This window comes from Sus scrofa, chromosome 4 (genome assembly GCF_000003025.6).
Source record: "Sus scrofa isolate TJ Tabasco breed Duroc chromosome 4, Sscrofa11.1, whole genome shotgun sequence".
Taxonomy (NCBI): domain Eukaryota; kingdom Metazoa; phylum Chordata; class Mammalia; order Artiodactyla; family Suidae; genus Sus; species Sus scrofa.
The window spans coordinates 105293264-105311083 of NC_010446.5; the positions used below are offsets into that span (position 1 = coordinate 105293264).

General features: G+C 48.0%; 1 protein-coding gene across 2 annotated transcripts in view; it reads left to right on the forward strand.

Annotated features, from left to right (window-relative positions):
* The window catches only part of NGF (nerve growth factor), a 51153-nt gene extending 36573 nt beyond the window's left edge, over window positions 1-14580 (forward strand). For both annotated transcript variants that reach the window (XM_021089996.1, XM_021089997.1), the window contains exons 2-3: window positions 7195-7318; window positions 13686-14580. In XM_021089996.1, the coding sequence (XP_020945655.1) occupies window positions 13698-14423 (726 nt within the window). In that variant the 5' untranslated portion in view covers window positions 7195-7318; window positions 13686-13697 and the 3' untranslated portion in view covers window positions 14424-14580. The remainder of the gene's footprint in view (window positions 1-7194; window positions 7319-13685) is intronic.

Here is a 17820-nt window from a genome sequence, read left to right on the forward strand (position 1 = left end):
TGGCCTATATTTCCATAAAACAACAACTGAGATTCTAAAATAAATAGTTTCTATTTCTTTGAACCTTAAACGTCTAAACTTACCCCTTTAGAAGCAACAGGATGAGTGGCTGAGAGCCTGCTGTCTGTCTCTTTCTGTGTGTGTGTGTGTGTGTGTGATGACCAAGTGGGGAAAATTGTCTGCCCCTAACTTTGGAACTTCTAATCACCCATAATGTTCTGGGTCCCTGGATACTATGCACTCTGTGGGTCTCCTATTAGCTCCCCAGTACAAACTTTTGCTTTTGTCCATGATATCATGGTCAAATAAAGCCTAAAAGAAGAAACACTAGAAGATTGAGAATGTTCTGAAACATAATTGTATGAGAATTGAGTGACTTTTAGGAGGACAGCAGTTTTCATCTCCCCTGACCTTTCTCCTGAGTTAATGGAGGAGCTTAGGTGAAGCTCCTTAGAGTAAGCTTTTAAGTAAATGCCCGTCAAATAGTCCCTCATTCCGGTTAACCAGCCCAATGATATTGTGACATTCCCCATCAGGCGTATATGATACGGTGCCCACTTGGGGCTGGGATAGTTAAAGCCACACACAGGAAGCAGCTAAAGCAGCCTAAAGTCCCCCCTGAAACACACACACATGGAAATAAATTCCTCATTTCCAGCTCTTATCTTAGCCTCGGGTTACCTAGGATTTGCATGTGCTACATGCCTGGGCCAAGTTAGGCTGAGTTATCTCTTTAATGTCTTGAGTCAGATTTTCTGGGTGTGAAGTCAGCAGACAAGCCAGGAAATGTCAGCGTAGAAGAGCAGGGGGGCTGTCACTCAGGGGGTGTGGAGTGGGATGGCGTCTGACATGCCCTTGGGACTCAGTGTCCCCAGGATGTGTCTGGTGCTGGCTACGTGTGATCCATGTTTTCTTGCATGCAGGGTGGTTGGGGTGCGGTTTTGCATTGAAATTGAAGTCCAGCTGCTCAAACAGAAACAGTGTCATCATCTCACAGACACTTTAGTGGGTAAGGGTGGCCTTTTAATGGGATCTTTACATTCGATCCCCATACTTGTCCCCTACCCCTCTTTAATTGAATGAGGAACATGGTCATGTTCCTTTTTAAAAGTCCTAGAACACTGGGTGTCTGTTTAGCCAGGATTTTTCCCAGGTCTTTTTCCGGGCTATGGATCTTTAGCTTGTCTTAATTTCTGAAGTTACATCTGAATTGCATTACAGACGTATGTGTTGTAACATTGCTTGACCTGCTGCTGGGAAAATATACCACACACTGAGAGGAAAAGGCTAGTTCAAGAACAGCTGAGGACATTTAATCCTATAAAGCAAATAGAAGAAAGCCTTGGATCGGAGTTAGCATTTACTGGCAGCATTTTGTTTTCGTTCATGTATTCCATCCCAGGTGGTCACCTCAGTCTACGGTGGGCTGGAGGCTTCAGTAGGCACCGGTATTATTGGAGGTAAACTTTGATTCCAACCAAGCTGTGAGTCCCCTTTTCCCCAGTACTTCTGTCTGTTCTTAGTCCCAAGTAAGGGAATGGCAGCCGGGAAGGGCCCAGTGCAGAGCTGAAATGGATCTTTTTCTTGTGGTTTAAGGATCAGCCAGTTGGAACTGAGGCGATGTTTTCTTAGGGTTGCAGAGAAGTTTGAAAAACTATTGGATTGTTTTTGGAACTCCAATGTAGATTATAGATGTATCATTAGTATTACAAAGCTGATGGGCTATACTACAAGGACTGTTATTTAGTAGCACATTCTTGCAAAAATGTACTGCCCTCAACTCCATAATGGGAAGCTGCTGTGTGTTTAGATGTCTTATCTTCTACCACATTCATGTCGGTGTAATTACCCATGTTACGAAAACCCCTCTGTGGCGTCGGCATTGCACAGATCGTGAATCCACGGCTCACAAATCCAGTCGGGTAAACACCATGAAGACTGTGGTCCGTCACACACATTCACAGCAAATGCTCTTGATTCTGAAACTCAAGGTCAACCCACTCTGATAGTTTCTTCTTTGGGCTGCCTGACTCTCTGTGGAAATGCTAGGAAGGATGGTAATTTATCCCAGAAACTCCAATAGAGCCACAGGACTGTTCCTCTTTTAGGGGAAAGAAGCAAGGCACTTTAGAATTGTCAGCATCGAAACTTTCAGTCAAAAAAGAACGGTTTTGCTGAACCTTAATGTCTTCCTAAGTCCTTGTTGCCAGATGCACTATTTTCCTATCGGATGTGCCAAAACCACTAAATAGTTAACACATGCCAAATCATCTCGATATGGCCAAAATTGAATACCCCCTCCCCCCCCAAAAATAGAGCTCCTAGTCAGCAAACCTCATGGTCATGTTCCATACTAGAAAAGTCTGATTAGGCTAAAAATTAGGAAAACAGACTTTCAATGCAAAGGATTTCAAATTTTCTTTGTGTATAGGCTCAGAGTAAGAACTAAAAGAAAGAGGGGAGAATTAAGGGGAACAGTTACAGCAATGAAAATCACGGCAACACCATTACCAATTATTATTCTGCCCTCAACAACATGTTCTTAATGCCCAGCCTTCTTGGTGAGTTTTCCCAACTCACAGAATTCCAGCAGGTGGAGTGTAGGAGCAAGGAGGCTGCAGACCCCACCAGCTGCTCTAGCATCTTTGATGTGAGGCAAGCCGCTCTTAGGACCAGCCATTACGTCCCATGCACATGTGAGAAGTGATCCAAAAAGTCTTTTTGGTCAGGCATTCCCCCAATTTTTGATATCAAAAACATCCCTGGGCTTAATAATAAGCTAACCTTAGCTCAAACACCAAAGAATATCTTAAGTGGCACACAAAGAGTAAAAAGAAAGCCTTCCAATTCACAAATGTCAATCATACCTAAATAATTGGGGTGGGGGGCTGTCAGACAGGGGAGACAGGGACAATATCCCCCAGAGAATCTGCAAGCTATATTCTCTCACCTTCTGGTTGACCACACCTGCACTTTATATTTTATGAGTTACATTAATTTCTTAATTAGGTTTTTCTTAATTGCTAGCTTATCAAAGCCAGTGTCAAGTTTCCATTCATCCTGCACACCTGTGATTCTCAGCCCTGGCTTTTCTTTATGGTCATCTTGGGAGTCCGTACTTTGAAACTGACCAAAACATCATTGAGACCTTATGAAAGTAAAGGAGATGCTGAGACAAGTGTCAAGGGAAAGGGCCGTACAAACAGGCTTAACCTCAGAGGGTCTGCAGAAGAAACTTTAGCTTTAGTTGACTCAAGGCTGTTTGGTCCAGGCTCTGGAGCATAGACTAGACATAATGTTGACTGTAATATGGAAAGTTAAAGTCGAGCAGGCAGCCCACTGCAGTAGGCTGACTCTGGGTTGTCACTCCTCGCAGTCCTGAATCCCTCAACCCAGGGGGAGGCTGCAGTTGGAGGAGGGAGCCAGAGTGGGACCCTCCAAAACAGTGCTTCTCAAACTCAGGTCTGCATCAGAATCACCTGAAAGCTTGTTAAAATTCAGATTTTGGGGTTTCACTCAGCATTGCTAGACCTATGGTAGAGCCTAAGACTTTGCATTTCTAACAAGCTTTGAGATAGTTCTAATACTATAATAGACCTCACTTTGAGAAACATGCCTGAGACCCAGAACAGGCCAGTGTTGTCTGAGTCTAGAAGGGGTACACCAGACTTCAATAATACTCTTCCTTTATGCCCTTATAAGAAGGAAGAGAACATGGTCCTGAGATGAGCTAGGATTTATTTCCATGCATTTATAAAAGTGTGAAAGCCGTCTGATTAAGTGACTACTGCATGAGAACAGACAGGGTTTTAAAAATAGGCATTTGGGTTGTTTGTTCCTAATATCTTTGCATTAAAAATTGGTAATATTTAAACTGGAATTAATTTTAGAGTCCCAGCCTTCACTGGCATGAAACTAAACAAAATGACAACAAACCTAGGAAAATCACTTAGTGTTTCAGTATTCTGGACAGGAAATCACTCTCTCCAGTTGCAAATTACCTGTACCTACACTGAACAAGAGGAGGCCAAAGGCATAGGAGATGCAAGACAGGGTCTTGAATACTGCAATCAGGCATCTAGATGTGGGTGGCAGGGGTTCCTGCATGCAAAGGTGGCTTGGCCCAGAGGTTGCATATAAACGGCCAGGGAACCTATTGTGGTTGGTCTAGAGCTGATCCCCCAAGAAGGCAGATCTGCCTAGGAGTTGTGGAATGTTTGGTTTAGATCAACCTTCTCTCACCTTCCAATCAGTTGGATGGAGGCCATCCTTGCTTATAGTGGAATATATACAATATTTTCAAAGAGAGTCACTCTTACTTCTCTGGTTATTCTATAGATTAAAGTGGAGGCTTTTTATGTCACACAGGAAGGTACAGTCAGCAGGAGGTCACAGCAGTGAGCCCTGCCAACCCTTAATTTACCTGCTTCTGTGTAAGGCCCATCACACACTCCTCTCACTCTCCCCCAAGTCCTCCACTTAGGCCATGTCGTAGCTCTAGCCAGTTCATGAACTCTGGGGCTCTGGGATGCCTTTCCTTCCCTTCTTCCCTAATGCACTCCTATTCATCCTTAAGAAACCTATTCAGTGTTACTTCCTCTATGAAGTAACATATATGTCTCTGGCTAATCTGGCCAGATAAAAATAATTCCTCCCTCACTATGTCTTCCATGCCATGTCAGATAATCATCATACTTAACACATTGTACTTTATTATTATTATTATTATTGGTCTTTTGTCATTTTAGGGCTGCACCCATGGCACATGGAAGTTCCCAGGCTAGGGGCTGAATTGGAGCTACAGCTGCTGGCCTACACCACAGAGGCAGCAATGCAGGATCCGAGTTTCGTCTGCAACCACAGCTCACAGCAACGCCGGATCCTTAACCCACTGAGTGAGGCCAGGGATCGAACCCACAACATCATGGTTCCTAGTCAGATTCGTTTCCACTGCGCCACGATGGGAACTACCCCCCTCTTTGCTTTTCATTGTATTTTAAATGTTGTTCATGTGTTTGCTTTCCTCACCTCTAGCTTATCTACTTTTGGAAGTTGTGTTATGTCTCTTTCTTTTTTTGTGTCCCCAGCATCTAGCACTGTGGCCAGTGTAGCACCTGTAAGTTTAGATTTTATTAATGAAATAAATGAATTCTGGTATTTAGACCAGGGAAAGCATTCCTTAAGCACTCAGTAGGGATATAGCCTAGGAAACATAAACATTCATAGAATCACGGGCAAGCAGAGCTGGAAGGGACTTCAGCTGTCATCATGCCAGTTCCTTATCCTGTGGAGAAGGGGGTTCAGAGATGCTTAAAGATACTCAGTGACTTACCCATGAATGAGAGTTAACTGGACCAGGACACAGCTCTGCAGGCTCCAGTCTAGCAATCAGTTGGGTTTAGCCAAATACCCAGCTAAAGGGCCTGTGGACCTGATCAGATCCTCTTCCCAAGAGTGATGCAACCAGACCCCAGAATGCCCACCTCCTACCATGCCATCCCCCACCTCCTATGCTCAATCCAACCCTGAGGGAGGGTCAAAATGGGCTTTTCTACAGAATCTAACTCTTTAAGGGTATTTGAGTAAGTGTTCATCTCTAAGCCTGAATGCCAATTGAGTATTGGAAGGTTTTTCTGGTATGTCTGAAGCAAAAGGGTATTTTGAGCAGAGAGGTCAGAAAGACGAATGGTAACATCCCAGTCCTTAATGTCATGATTTCTAGCAGCAAGAAAACCACTCCAGACCCCTTCTACTTCCTTGTCCTCCAGCCCTTCTATGTGATCAGGGACTTGGGGGCCATGGTGGCTGCACTGACATCTGCTCCTGTAGCACAAGATGAGAGTGAGTATCACAGGAAGATGAGGAGGGGTCCATACTAGGAAAAGACATGGTGGAGAAAGGGGGTATAGACAGGAAGAATAAAGATGTTATTCTAGAACTTTTTTTGAGGGAGGAGCTACCCTACCCTATAACAAGCTCTGCAATAGACTAACAGTGAATTCATTCATAAAAAATGTCCTTTCACCCTCCAGCTTGATGCCTTCCACTCCCCTTTCTTTGTCCATAGTTCCTCATGATATTCCTGCACACACAGTTCCTTCCTACATCTTTCCACCTCACCACCTCATTTCAAGGTCTCTTTCCTGCATGCTCAGCATCTTCAACTTGTTTCTACCTCAGGAGGTTTGCACTTGCCATTCCTTCTGCCTTCTCTTATTCCTTCTCATCCTTCAAATCTCAATTTGAAGGGCACGTCCTCAGAGAACTCTCCACTGGGCACCCTGTCTACATGGCGCCTCACTACACCCTGCAATCACCCACAGTCATCATCCCCTGCTTATCTTCAGGCAATGTAAAGAATCTGAAGATATGCTGTGTATTTACACAAGCCCATAAACTTCCTATGAGGAGAGATCTTGTCAGTCTTATACACTGCTGGATCCCTAGTACCTAGAATAGTACTTGGCACACATTAGAAATATGTGCTTAGAAAATGTTGTTGAATGAGTGAATGAAGCATCTCCATGTACAAGGTTTATAGAAGTAAAAGGAGAATAAAAACCTACCATTGCTTCTAGGGAATACAACCAAAATTTGAACAGATTTTTTTTCTCATTGCATCAGCTCCTTAGTTCCTGATTCCTAAAATGTGACTTTTGGCATAGTTCTCTGAGATTCACATCCCAATTCTGTAAAAGCTCTCTGTTATCTAGCAAGTGTCTTGTTGGCCACCATGAGTCGTTCTGGATTTTCATCAAAGTACCATCTTATTCTCAGTTGTCAGGACTTTTTCTTCTGTATGATTTACCTTAGTTATACTGGTCCAGAATTGGGTCTGCTATGTCCACATGTATAATTTACAGAATAATTCCATTTTGATGCTGGATTGGAGACCTGCTGGAGCTGGACTCTGATGTGGGACTAGAAGCACCTTCACGGGGCATAAGATCAGCCATTGACTGTGTCCAGGCAGAAACCAAGAGCTCTGGCATAAGAGTGAGAGGTCAGGCCCCTGGCAATTTCGGTAGCTGGGCTCTGGCTTCTTCAGTCCTGATGCTGGCAAGGTCCCAGCCCTGAGGGCAAAGGGGAACATCCTGTTGGTACACCCTTCCCCCTCCTGTTTGGGGCCCAGCTCCCCATCTGCTAGAGAAGGTGGCGAAATGCTCATCTAATGCCAGCTCTCTCCTCCCGCAGAGTCCTGGCCTGGGGTCCTGCAGTCCAGGGGGCTGGATGGCATGCTGGACCCAAGCTCAGCGCAGTGTCCGGGCCCAATAACGGCTTTTCCAAGGGAGCAGCTTTCTGTCCTGGCCACACTGAGGTAAGCGCTTGGGGGCATCTACCTCACCAAGGTTCCTAGTTCTAGAGCTTTCGGGAAGGCTGGAAAGACACCCCAGATTGAGGGTGGGGCAACAGCTCAGGCTGCCAGTCAGCAGGGGCCCAGGTAGCTCCTAGTGACCCAGCACACGTGACCCTCCTAGCCCGTCTGGTGAGGGTATCGCCCAAGCACTCAGGCTGGCCCTGGTCATGTCAAGAGTCTGAGCCAATCACCCCTAAGGTTAACAGAACACAAGGTCTCAAGTAGACAGACAGCATCGGTCAGACCCTTCACACAGCTCCTGGTCTGTCGGAACAGGTGACCTCATGAGAGCGAAGGTCCGTGATCACTCTTCATGCCCTTGGCCATGGAGTGAGGGTGGGGAGAACTCCAGATGTGGAGACAGAGGTCTGGCTCTGAGCTCCACTTCCACCAGGCTTCTGTCTGTGGTCAAGTTATTTACTCTTACTGTGTCTCTGTTTCCTCCTCTATAAATTGGGAAGAATAAGACCCTCCTGCTGGGTGGTCGTGTTGGTTAATTTATTGGACAATTATGCCCAATAAATGATAATGCAATTATGATCTCTGCTCATTCATTTTAAGATGTGTCTCTAAGAATTCAGGCCAGTAGATTCTGGAGTAGATAATAAATCCACAGGTGCCCATACCTGCTAGTGCTTTCTGGCTGCAAATTTCTACCATGGGTATTTTAAGTGCTTTGGGATCAAGTCTTCATGATGCCTAGAAACCTGATAAACAAGATATAAAAACAATTAAATAGCCAACTGTTCCCTGGTATCTGGATTTACGGCTTCAGGAGGGTAAAACTTATCGCCTGTTGAATGGAATTTTAGTTTTGATGTTGGTGGTCGAGTAAATGCAGCCTAGGACCCATCAATTACAGTGTGTGTACAGCCTCAGGCCTCTCTGCTCTGGAGCAGCAGAGGCTGAGCAATGCCAAGCGCCCACATGCAGAGTCTGCCACTCACTAGCTGCACAACCCCAGGCCTCTGAGTGTCTCTAAGATTCATTTCTCTCATGTCAGGTGCAAAGAGTGGATTGGATGAGGGTTTCTCAAAATGTGGTCCCCAAACCAGCAGCATCAGTATTTGTGGAAAATGCATATTCTCAGGCCTGACTCCAGAAACTGAATCAGAAACTCTGGGGGTGCCCCCCATCTGGTTTAACAAGGCCTCCAGGTGATTCTAACGCACTGAAGCTCTGGACTTGATCAACTCTGATGTGCCTCCGGTTCATGCTTCCTCCTAATAAATCCAGCCTGGGAGATGCTAGCAGAGAACTGGATTTTATTCTGTCAATGCCTTTCTCTGTTGTGGCCTCAGGGATACCTCCCTGGGAGGCTGAGGGGCCACAGAATTCCTCTCTCATTCCACACAGTCCCAACACCCAAGTGTGTCCTAGTCTTTACAGCTGAAGACAGCAGCCAGTTTACATTTCAAGCGGAGGCCAAGTGTAAAACAAGAAATGACTCCTGATCCATGTTTGCAATGTGGCGAGTGAGATGGAGGAGGAGGTGGCGGCTGGATTTCCTCAGCCACAAGGATTTCCTCTCTTGCTAATGCTTAGTGACCCTGGTTCACTGATCTAATCTCTAGCTTGAGAATCACTAACAGCTCTCTCTCGGCACCCCTCCCTTTAAGGCAGGGATTCTCTTACTCTCTCAATGCACCTCCAAAGGCATGGTCAGTTGATGGGCCTCCAAGCACCATTGGCCACCCTGGCCATGGAGGTGGACCAGTTGCTTAGCTCTGCACAACAGCTTCATCACCTGTTCAGGGGGGGCCAGAACCTGTGTGAAATTGTTCACCTGGTACAGGAAATTTCTCATAGCACTGGAGTGTGTAAACCACTGGAAAGCCACAGAATGTACCACCAGCCAGGGAGAGGGCAAGAAAGCTGGGTGGACCATGAGCAGATGGATAAAAGGCTCCCAACGGGTCCCCCACTCTTAGTCATTCACCCTCCATTCTGGTGGGAGAAGGACAAATACAGAACATTCACACATTAAACAGAAATACAGAACATTCACACATTAAACAGAACATGTTTCTTCCATGCAAGCCCCTAATTGCATCTTCCCCAGCTAATCATTCCACTCACAGGGCTCTGTTTAGTGAAGCCCCAGTGAGGACCGTCATCTCTTCAGTAGAAAGGCTTCAAAGGCTGTTTTTAAAAAAATAAATAAATAAAACTGCTCCCCTGGTTCACATCAACCAAGGAGAGAATGTTCTTTTGTAAACTCTGCTTTGTGTTTTAAATCACTAGATTAGAAAACATGCTCACTTTTTCTTTTCTTATCTTTTCTTTCTTTCTTAGATAAGAAAGACTTTTTTATTTAAAAAGGTGATGGGGCACACCATTATGAGTAGGTCAGTTTATTTAAAAAAAAAAAAAAAAAAACAACCTTTTAATCTAAGACCCAAATGAGAGATATATTTGCAACATTTTCAAATCTTAGAGAAACAGTTTCTCCATGATGCAAATCTCCACAGGGACTAAAGGCCACAGATACCACGTGGTACCTGGACAGTGCATTGAAGAGCAGCATTAGACTTTAAGAACTTTGTGTAGTCAATTGTGTAGGCAGAACAGAAAACTTGATCATTGCTTAAACTCAGAGCGTCAGAGCTGAAAGATACCTTAAACATCAACACTTGAATGGAGAAATAAAGTGGCACAGAAAAAAGACTTGTCCACGCACTCACTGACTCTTAGAGGTGGAGCTCCCTGCAAGAGCTAGGTCACCTGCACATGAATAAGATGAACGGGTTTGCTTCTGCCACCAGGGACCTGGCCCTCTAGGTGGGAGAAGAGGAGAATACACTGCCCTAAGGGAGCATTAAGAGGTGGAGGAGGGCGAGAGGTGGTCTCTTTGAAAATAGGAAATGCTCCCCAGTGGAGGTGGCATTTAAGTTGGGTGTTAAAAGCCAACAGGGGAAGTTCCCATTGTGGCTCAGCGGTAACAAGCCCGACTAGGGATAACACAGCCTTGAGGAGCTGTTTGCCTGGAATGCAAAATATGTGAAGGGAGTAGAAGAAGGGCAGGGTCTGTCTTCCAGGCTGAGCAGTCCTAGTGGCTCACTAGACAAGCGCTTGCCAGCGGATCCTTTGAGCAGGGTGATGTGATCAGAGCAGTGCTTTAGGAAGTTAAATGGGGCAGCCAGGGATGGCAGGCTTTGGAAGAAGAGCAATGATGGTCCAGGACATCCACTGGGAGATTGTTCCATGACCTGCACCAGGAACACAGAAGCGAGAATAGGAAGTACAGTCTCAAGAGATGCTACTGAAGTGGAACAAAAGGGGCTGGATGAAGGGCACAGAGGAAAGAGCAGACTCCAGTGATGAACTGAGGCTTGGAGCTGGTGAATGAAGGAATGAAAAAGGAAGATGCAGAGAAACACTTTTGGGAGGATGGCGAGAGATGCTCACAAGAGATGATTCTGTGGAACTACTTAATGAATCATCTAGTGGCCCCCAGTGGGGCAGCTGCTGTTGAGGAAAGAGGAAGAAGGCAAGGGTGGTGATCCTAGTGAGGATTGTGAGGATAAAGATCTTTGTTTTGGATGTCTTGCATTTAAAACGTCAACATCCATGGGGAGTTGCCCATCAGAAAGCTGGGGGTTCAGAACTGGCTTTCAAAAGAGGTGTTGGAGCAGAGCTGCTGGCGTGGGCATCCACTGCACAGAAATTTCAGTTGACCCCTTCGAAGAGGGTGAGCTCACCAGAGAGACTGTAGAATGAGGTGGCACCTCTGGAAACGGGAAATAGGGAGCAGTGTGTCCTTTATTACCATCAAAATCCTACACTGCAGGCTTTTTTTCATTTCCCTATCCAAAGACTAAGTTTACTAACATAATATAAGAGGATGAATTTCTGTTTCATTTATTCTCCCTTCACCTACCTGGTGAGAGATCATGTGTACTGAGAAGCAGAAAGAAGTGAAACAAGAAAAGGAGAAGAAGCAAAAGGGCTTTAATTAGCTGCCAACTGACTAATCAAATGGACATTCATCTGCCAGACCATTAGCCAGCAGAACCAGGGATGGTCAAAAAGCCAGATGTGTCACCGCCTCCTCTTCATGGCTGGCTGGAGAACTGGAGCAAACACAAACATTTTTTTCAAAGTAACCCAAGAGAAAAGAATTTGCTGGTTTTATTCTTGGTATCTCACCAAAGAGCTGTCTATTTCCAGCTGAATAAAAGCCCATTACTGGGGAGAACGCATCACTTTAAAACAGATTAGAAATGCAGCATGTGGTCATGCGCACAAAAGCCAAGAGAAAACCAGGCATCACAGTGGGAAGGAGGCAGATGCAGAGTTGCTCTGGCCATCCCCATTCACAATCTTATTCATTCTCCGATTTTGAGGACTTACTACCAGCCTGGCACTGCAAATGGCCCCAGAAATAGGTAAATTCAAAAGGCACCGCTTCTGAAGTGCTCTCAGGGACAGAGACGCATTAAATGACTATTCATAGCACGAGGAGAAGTAACAGGGTTGTGCACAAAGCGTCAGGGAAGACAAAGGGTGGAGTGACTAGCTGGGCAGGTGGATGAGACAGGCTCTGACCTCTGGGACCTTGTGGCAAGTGGGGAGACAAGCATGATTCGTTAGGCTTGAAAAGAAGCCTGACAGACATAAAACTATGTGCTCTGAAGAGACATGGCTGGAGTGCACTCCAGGAGTGAATGAGTGGCAATAACTGAAAAAAGCAAAGTCCTGACCACAGGACATTGGAATGAAATAGGTATGTGAGCACCTATTCAATCCTAACAACAACCCTGTGAAAGAGTGTTTATTGCCTGCTTTTTCCATGGGGAAATCAGTGCTCAGGAAGATGAAGTGACTTTCCTCTGCTAACACGTTGAGGGGTTAGGTATCCAAAGAAGGTTTCTTAACCCCAGATCCAGTGCAGGGTTCTTTTCATTACACTGATTTAGTGGAGAGAACACACACACACACACACACACACACACACACACACACACTTCTAAAGTGTGGCTGGGGTGATCTGAGAAGGTCTCAAGGAGACAGTGGTACCCATGCCAGCCCAGAAGAGTAGGCAGGGAGCAGAATGATCTGTGGGGAGAGAAATGGGGAGGGATCAAATCAGAAGTTTAACACCCTCTCTAGGGGACACCTCTAACCCTACCAGGAAGATCGGGGAAACTTCCTAGAGGGGGTGACATGTGATAGATGTGCACAGGTGTACACAGGAGCTCACCGGAAGTGAGCTCAAGAACAGAGCTAACTTCACAGCTAGTTGACCTGGAGGTGGACACTAGTGGGCAAGTACAGTGCAGTGCAGAGCCCTGTCTGGCACATGCTCAAGAGGGGCTTGTGCTGCCTTGTGGGGACAGATGATTTATGCCATTTGACCCATTCTCATCTAAGAAGATTAAATAATTTTTTTAAAAGACACACTTAAAAATGAAAGAGAAAGAGGGGTAAGGAAGGAAGGATGGAAGGGTGACTGGCTTAGTGAGGGGTCAAGTTTGGATTCTATTTTTGGTCCAAGTTTTGCGACTATAGGCCCTTAGTTAATTTTCTGTGGCTCACTTTTCTTATTTGCGATTGAGAGATGATAAACCCTAACCTAACTCCCAGACTAACAAGAAACTAGAAGTGAGCGTGTTTGAAAACATCACCCCCGCAAAGAGGAACCATTATCAGTACTGCATCTATATGTGCACACGAGTGGCTGAATAGATGGACTGGCTAGAGGTGATCCCAGAGCCGTACACTGTTTTGGCCAAACAGTGCTTTGTGGATTTTCAGTCACCAGATCTCAGAGCTGGCCCAGTGCTGCTGTCTGAAGAGGGTGTTTTCAGTGCTGAGGCTTCAAGACAAGTCCCCAGCAGCCTGCCCTCTCCCTTCCCAAGCTGTTGGGCAGGACACTGCTGGGAGGTATCAAACTGCCCTCCAGCCAGCCCGGTGCACACTTGTGCACACTTATCACCTGACCACGGCTGCCTTGCTGGCAGGTAGAGAACACAAGGGGTTCTGTAAACAGCACTGCTGAACTCATACCACACTATGGGGCAGAATTTCAGGGGCTCTGTCCCTTCCCGGAAAGGCCCACCCCCTATATGGAGTCTGAGCCCGGACAAACAGGTTGTCTGAGCCAGCCCTATTTAAGCCTGGTGTCCCAGTGCAACTGTTGTAGCAGTACCTTTCACTCTCAGAAGTGTCCTGGTTTGAATGGTCAATTCCCGGTCCCCTTGCCCTTCACCACCAGGAGAAGCCTCCTCGTCATCCTCTTGGGAGGGCAACTCCGAGGAACCCAGAAACTACCTCTGCCCAACCTGCAGCGCTCCATGGAATAACCCTCATTTCTGTGTCATTCCAGGTGCATAGCGTAATGTCCATGTTGTTCTACACTCTGATCACAGCTCTTCTGATCGGCGTACAGGCAGAACCGCACACCGAGAGCAATGTCCCAGCAGGACACGCCATCCCCCAAGCCCACTGGACTAAACTTCAGCATTCCCTTGACACAGCCCTCCGCAGAGCCCACAGTGCCCCGGCTGGGGCGATAGCCGCCAGGGTGGCAGGGCAGACCCGCAACATCACTGTGGACCCCAAACTTTTTAAAAAGCGGCGACTGCGTTCACCCCGAGTGCTGTTTAGCACCCAGCCCCCGCCTGTGGCCGCAGACACTCAGGATCCGGACTTGGAGGCCAGCGGCGCCGCCTCCTTCAACAGGACTCACAGGAGCAAGCGGTCGTCATCCCACCCCGTTTTCCACCGGGGGGAGTTCTCGGTGTGCGACAGCGTCAGCGTGTGGGTGGGGGACAAGACCACTGCCACGGACATCAAGGGCAAGGAGGTGATGGTGTTGGGAGAGGTGAATATCAACAACAGCGTGTTTAAACAGTACTTTTTTGAGACCAAGTGCCGGGACCCCAATCCCGTGGACAGCGGGTGCCGGGGCATCGACTCAAAGCACTGGAACTCGTATTGTACCACAACCCACACCTTTGTCAAGGCGCTGACCATGGACGGCAAGCAGGCTGCCTGGCGGTTTATCCGAATCGACACGGCCTGCGTGTGCGTGCTCAGCAGGAAGGCGGGGAGAAGAGCCTGACCTGCAAGCCAGCCCCCACCTCCCCCAGCTCCCCACCCACACTCTCCTGCGCCCCTCCCTACCTCAGCCTGTAAATTATTTTAAATTATAAGGACTGCATGGTAATTTATAGTTTATACAGTTTTAAAAATCATTATTTATTAAATTTTTGGAAGCAGCCTGTGTGCCAGCCCTCCCTCATTTTGCCCAGCATGACCATCTGCCAGTCTTGGGACGGAAGCTGCAGGGAGACGGGTCCACAGCAGGCCCGGCTCCCTCTCAGGCCCTCCTGGAGCCCTCACCCTCCCGGCGCCCGCAGCCAGCCCTGCCACTTCAGGGAAGGCTAACCAGGCTCCGATATTAGCCTAAGCCCGGCGTGATTAGGAAGGGAAGGGAAGTCTGTGGGACTGCAACTTTGCTCCGCATTCCAGAGCCAAAGCTACCTAATCCTTGGATTACCTGCCCCACAGCCTAGATTCTTCAGCCTTGATTGCCTCACTGGGGAAGTTTGTGGAGCTTCATCAGAAGGCAGATCCCTGCTGGGCACAGGGCTGCCCCCAACCTCAGAGAAGCCCAGGCTGGGTCCTATCTATCCGGCTCACTAGATAGACAGGAGGAGACTCGCACTGAAGACCTGTGAGGCTGGCTCGCTTTTTAGGGGGAGGTCTGCTTTTGGCTGAAAAGCGCTCTGCAAGAGTTGTAACAAAATCATCTCATGGGGCCTGTCACGGTAGATCTGATTTCATGTAAAGACTGCCTTAGCTCTAATGGCTGGCCTCGATTTATCCCCTGGCGGCTTCCTGCAGAAGGACTCCATTACCGAGAAAACATAAAGGCCTCCAACACTCTTGCCACCCATTCTCAGTCCCACAGCGACTTTCAATGGCCCCAGCATCGGCCTAGAATCAGAGCCAGGAGTTGCCACAGTGGCACAGTGGAAATGAATCTGACTAGCATCCATGAGGATGCAGGTTTGATCCCTGGCCCTGCTCAGTGGGTTAAGGATCCAGTGTTGCCATGAGCTATGGTGTAGGTCAGATCTGGCGTTGCTATGGCTGTGGTGCAGGCCGGCAGCTACAGCCCCAGTTCAACCCCTAGCCTGGGAACTTCCATATGCTGTGGGGACGGCCCTAAAAAGACCAAAAAAAAAAAAAAAAAAAAAAAAAAAGAATCAGAGGAGCCAGAAACCAGCCCGAAAAGTACTTTTTTATTCCTAGTTGGGTGATTTCCACCAGTGACCAAAGGTGGATGGGGTCAAAGGACCTGCAGAGAAGATGATGGGGAGAAAAGACACAGATGAGTGAGAACCAACACAAACAGCCGGGGAAGGGGCAGAGGAGAGGTGGGCCGAGCGAGAAGGGAACAGGACTTTCTGCTCCCCCTGCCAGGGGACACTAAACACGAGAAGGAGAGAGGGTCAGGGGAGCAGAGGGGAGTGAGGATGGGGAGCACAGAGCAGAAAGAGGAGGAAGGTGTGTCACCTTGACCAGCATCAGTGTTCCCAGGCCTCCAAGAAATCCAATACCCTGGATAGTTTCCTTCTTTTTGAAGCTGGTGGGATGCTCATCAACACTGACTATGTGGGGAGTGTCTTAGAGAGCTGGAGGTGACAAGGGCTCCAAGGTACAGGCTAGAGCAGGACGCTACCCAACCTCAAGCTGCCACCTTCCCCTACAACTTCCTTGTGGGTTTTTGTTTGTTTGTATTGTCCCCAAAACACAAATTTTCTCCCTCAGACAGAACAGTTATATGAAAACGGAGATTTCACTTTCCCACCCATTCCATTCCCCCCAGGGGAAAATGCCTACTCTAGTTTTTGTAAGGACAGGTCCAAATTGCCCCTCTGTTTAAAAAAAAAAAAAAAAAAAAAAAAGCAAATGGTGGTATTCCTCCTGTAACTCTCCCTGTCCCACCACTCTGCCACCCCACAACCCAATCCAAATAGGGAAAATTAGAAACAGAGATAGCTCTGGCATGAGAGACCTTTGATTAGGGCAAAAACATGATGAAATGGGCCCTGTTTTTCCTATTAAAGCTACTGCAACTGGAGTAAAGATTTATGTACAAGAAACACCAAATGGAACATTCTGTGCTGAGATACTTGATCAGATAAAGGCTGCAGGGAGCAAGCCCTCCCACTGACCTGTGTCTGTCGATTTTTCCCTGGGCTCCAGTGCCAGTGGCCTCAGCCTTCCCGGCCCCCTCCTACAAATGTTTCTGGGGGCCCTTCTTTCGAGGGCTGGACAGGCCTGCTAGGTCCTGGATCTAGAGAGAGGGCTGCTGAGGGAGGCATTCAGGAAGTTTCCACAGGGAAGGGGAGGCTATGTTTGTGAGCAGCTACATCACCGTGCAGAGTCTGGAAAGCCACTGCCAGCCCTGCAGGACACAGGGGCATCTAAAATGTGACTTGGACCTCCAGCCCCACCCCTGCCCACTTAGAGGAAAGGCGGTGGCCTCTAGCTGCTGAGGAAGGGCTGAGGCTGAGGGTAGGGTAAGAGGAGGTCCCCCAGTCCCCACTAACACCACGGCCTCCCCAAAGGCAACATGTGCTCTAGGCCGAGCTCCGGAGTCGCAGCGTGAGAGTCTAAGTTTTCACACAACACAAGAGGATATCAGTTTGGCTGAACAGAGTCACAACAGTCCAAAAACAACCAGGAGACTGGTGGCTTCTATAGCTTGTACCCTTCCCCCAGCCGGGAGCCCTGGCTTCCAGACCCACCCAGGCTTCCCCACAAGGCCTGCCAGGCTCACTAGGGCCCCGGACCCTTGAACTTGAAAAACCAGTTCGAAACTGCCCATTTTGTGCTGCTGAGGAGCTGCAACTGCAAATCCCACAAACGTTTCCTTCACTTGCCTTACTCAGGTCTTCCTGCCCCGGGGCCCCAAAAGCCCAGATCCCTCCCCCTCAGCAGCTTCCTTTAGCAGGCTGCCCTCCAGCACTCCCACCCAGGAAAGGTGTGCAGGCCCTGGCTGGTCCGCAGCCTGACCCGGCCCAGCCCTCCTAGAGGGGCTCGTGCTCCCCTCAGCTTGAGGCAAAACTTCCAGTTCTGGGAGACGAGCAGTATGGTGGCTGATCCTAGTTTATACTTCAGGTCGGTCCCTGTGACCTCCCCCTCCCTTGACCAGTGCCAGCCTCCCCAAGAAGCTGCATTCCCTCCTAACAGAAAACCAAACAGCTATTTCCATGCCCACGAAACACAGGAATGTTCCTCCTAAGTCTCCCATTTTCCCCTCAACGTACCCTGCATGAGGGTCTGCCCAGACCTAGAGTGAAGAGGACAGAAGCAGAGTGTCCCCCACCCCTGCCCTGGGCCATGCGTCACCTCCCCTTGGAGAAAGGGGACAGCAGGGCAGAAGAGCAGACCTGAGTGGGAGAGTGAGCCACGGAGAACACAGAGCCCCCTCAGCAGTGACCTCA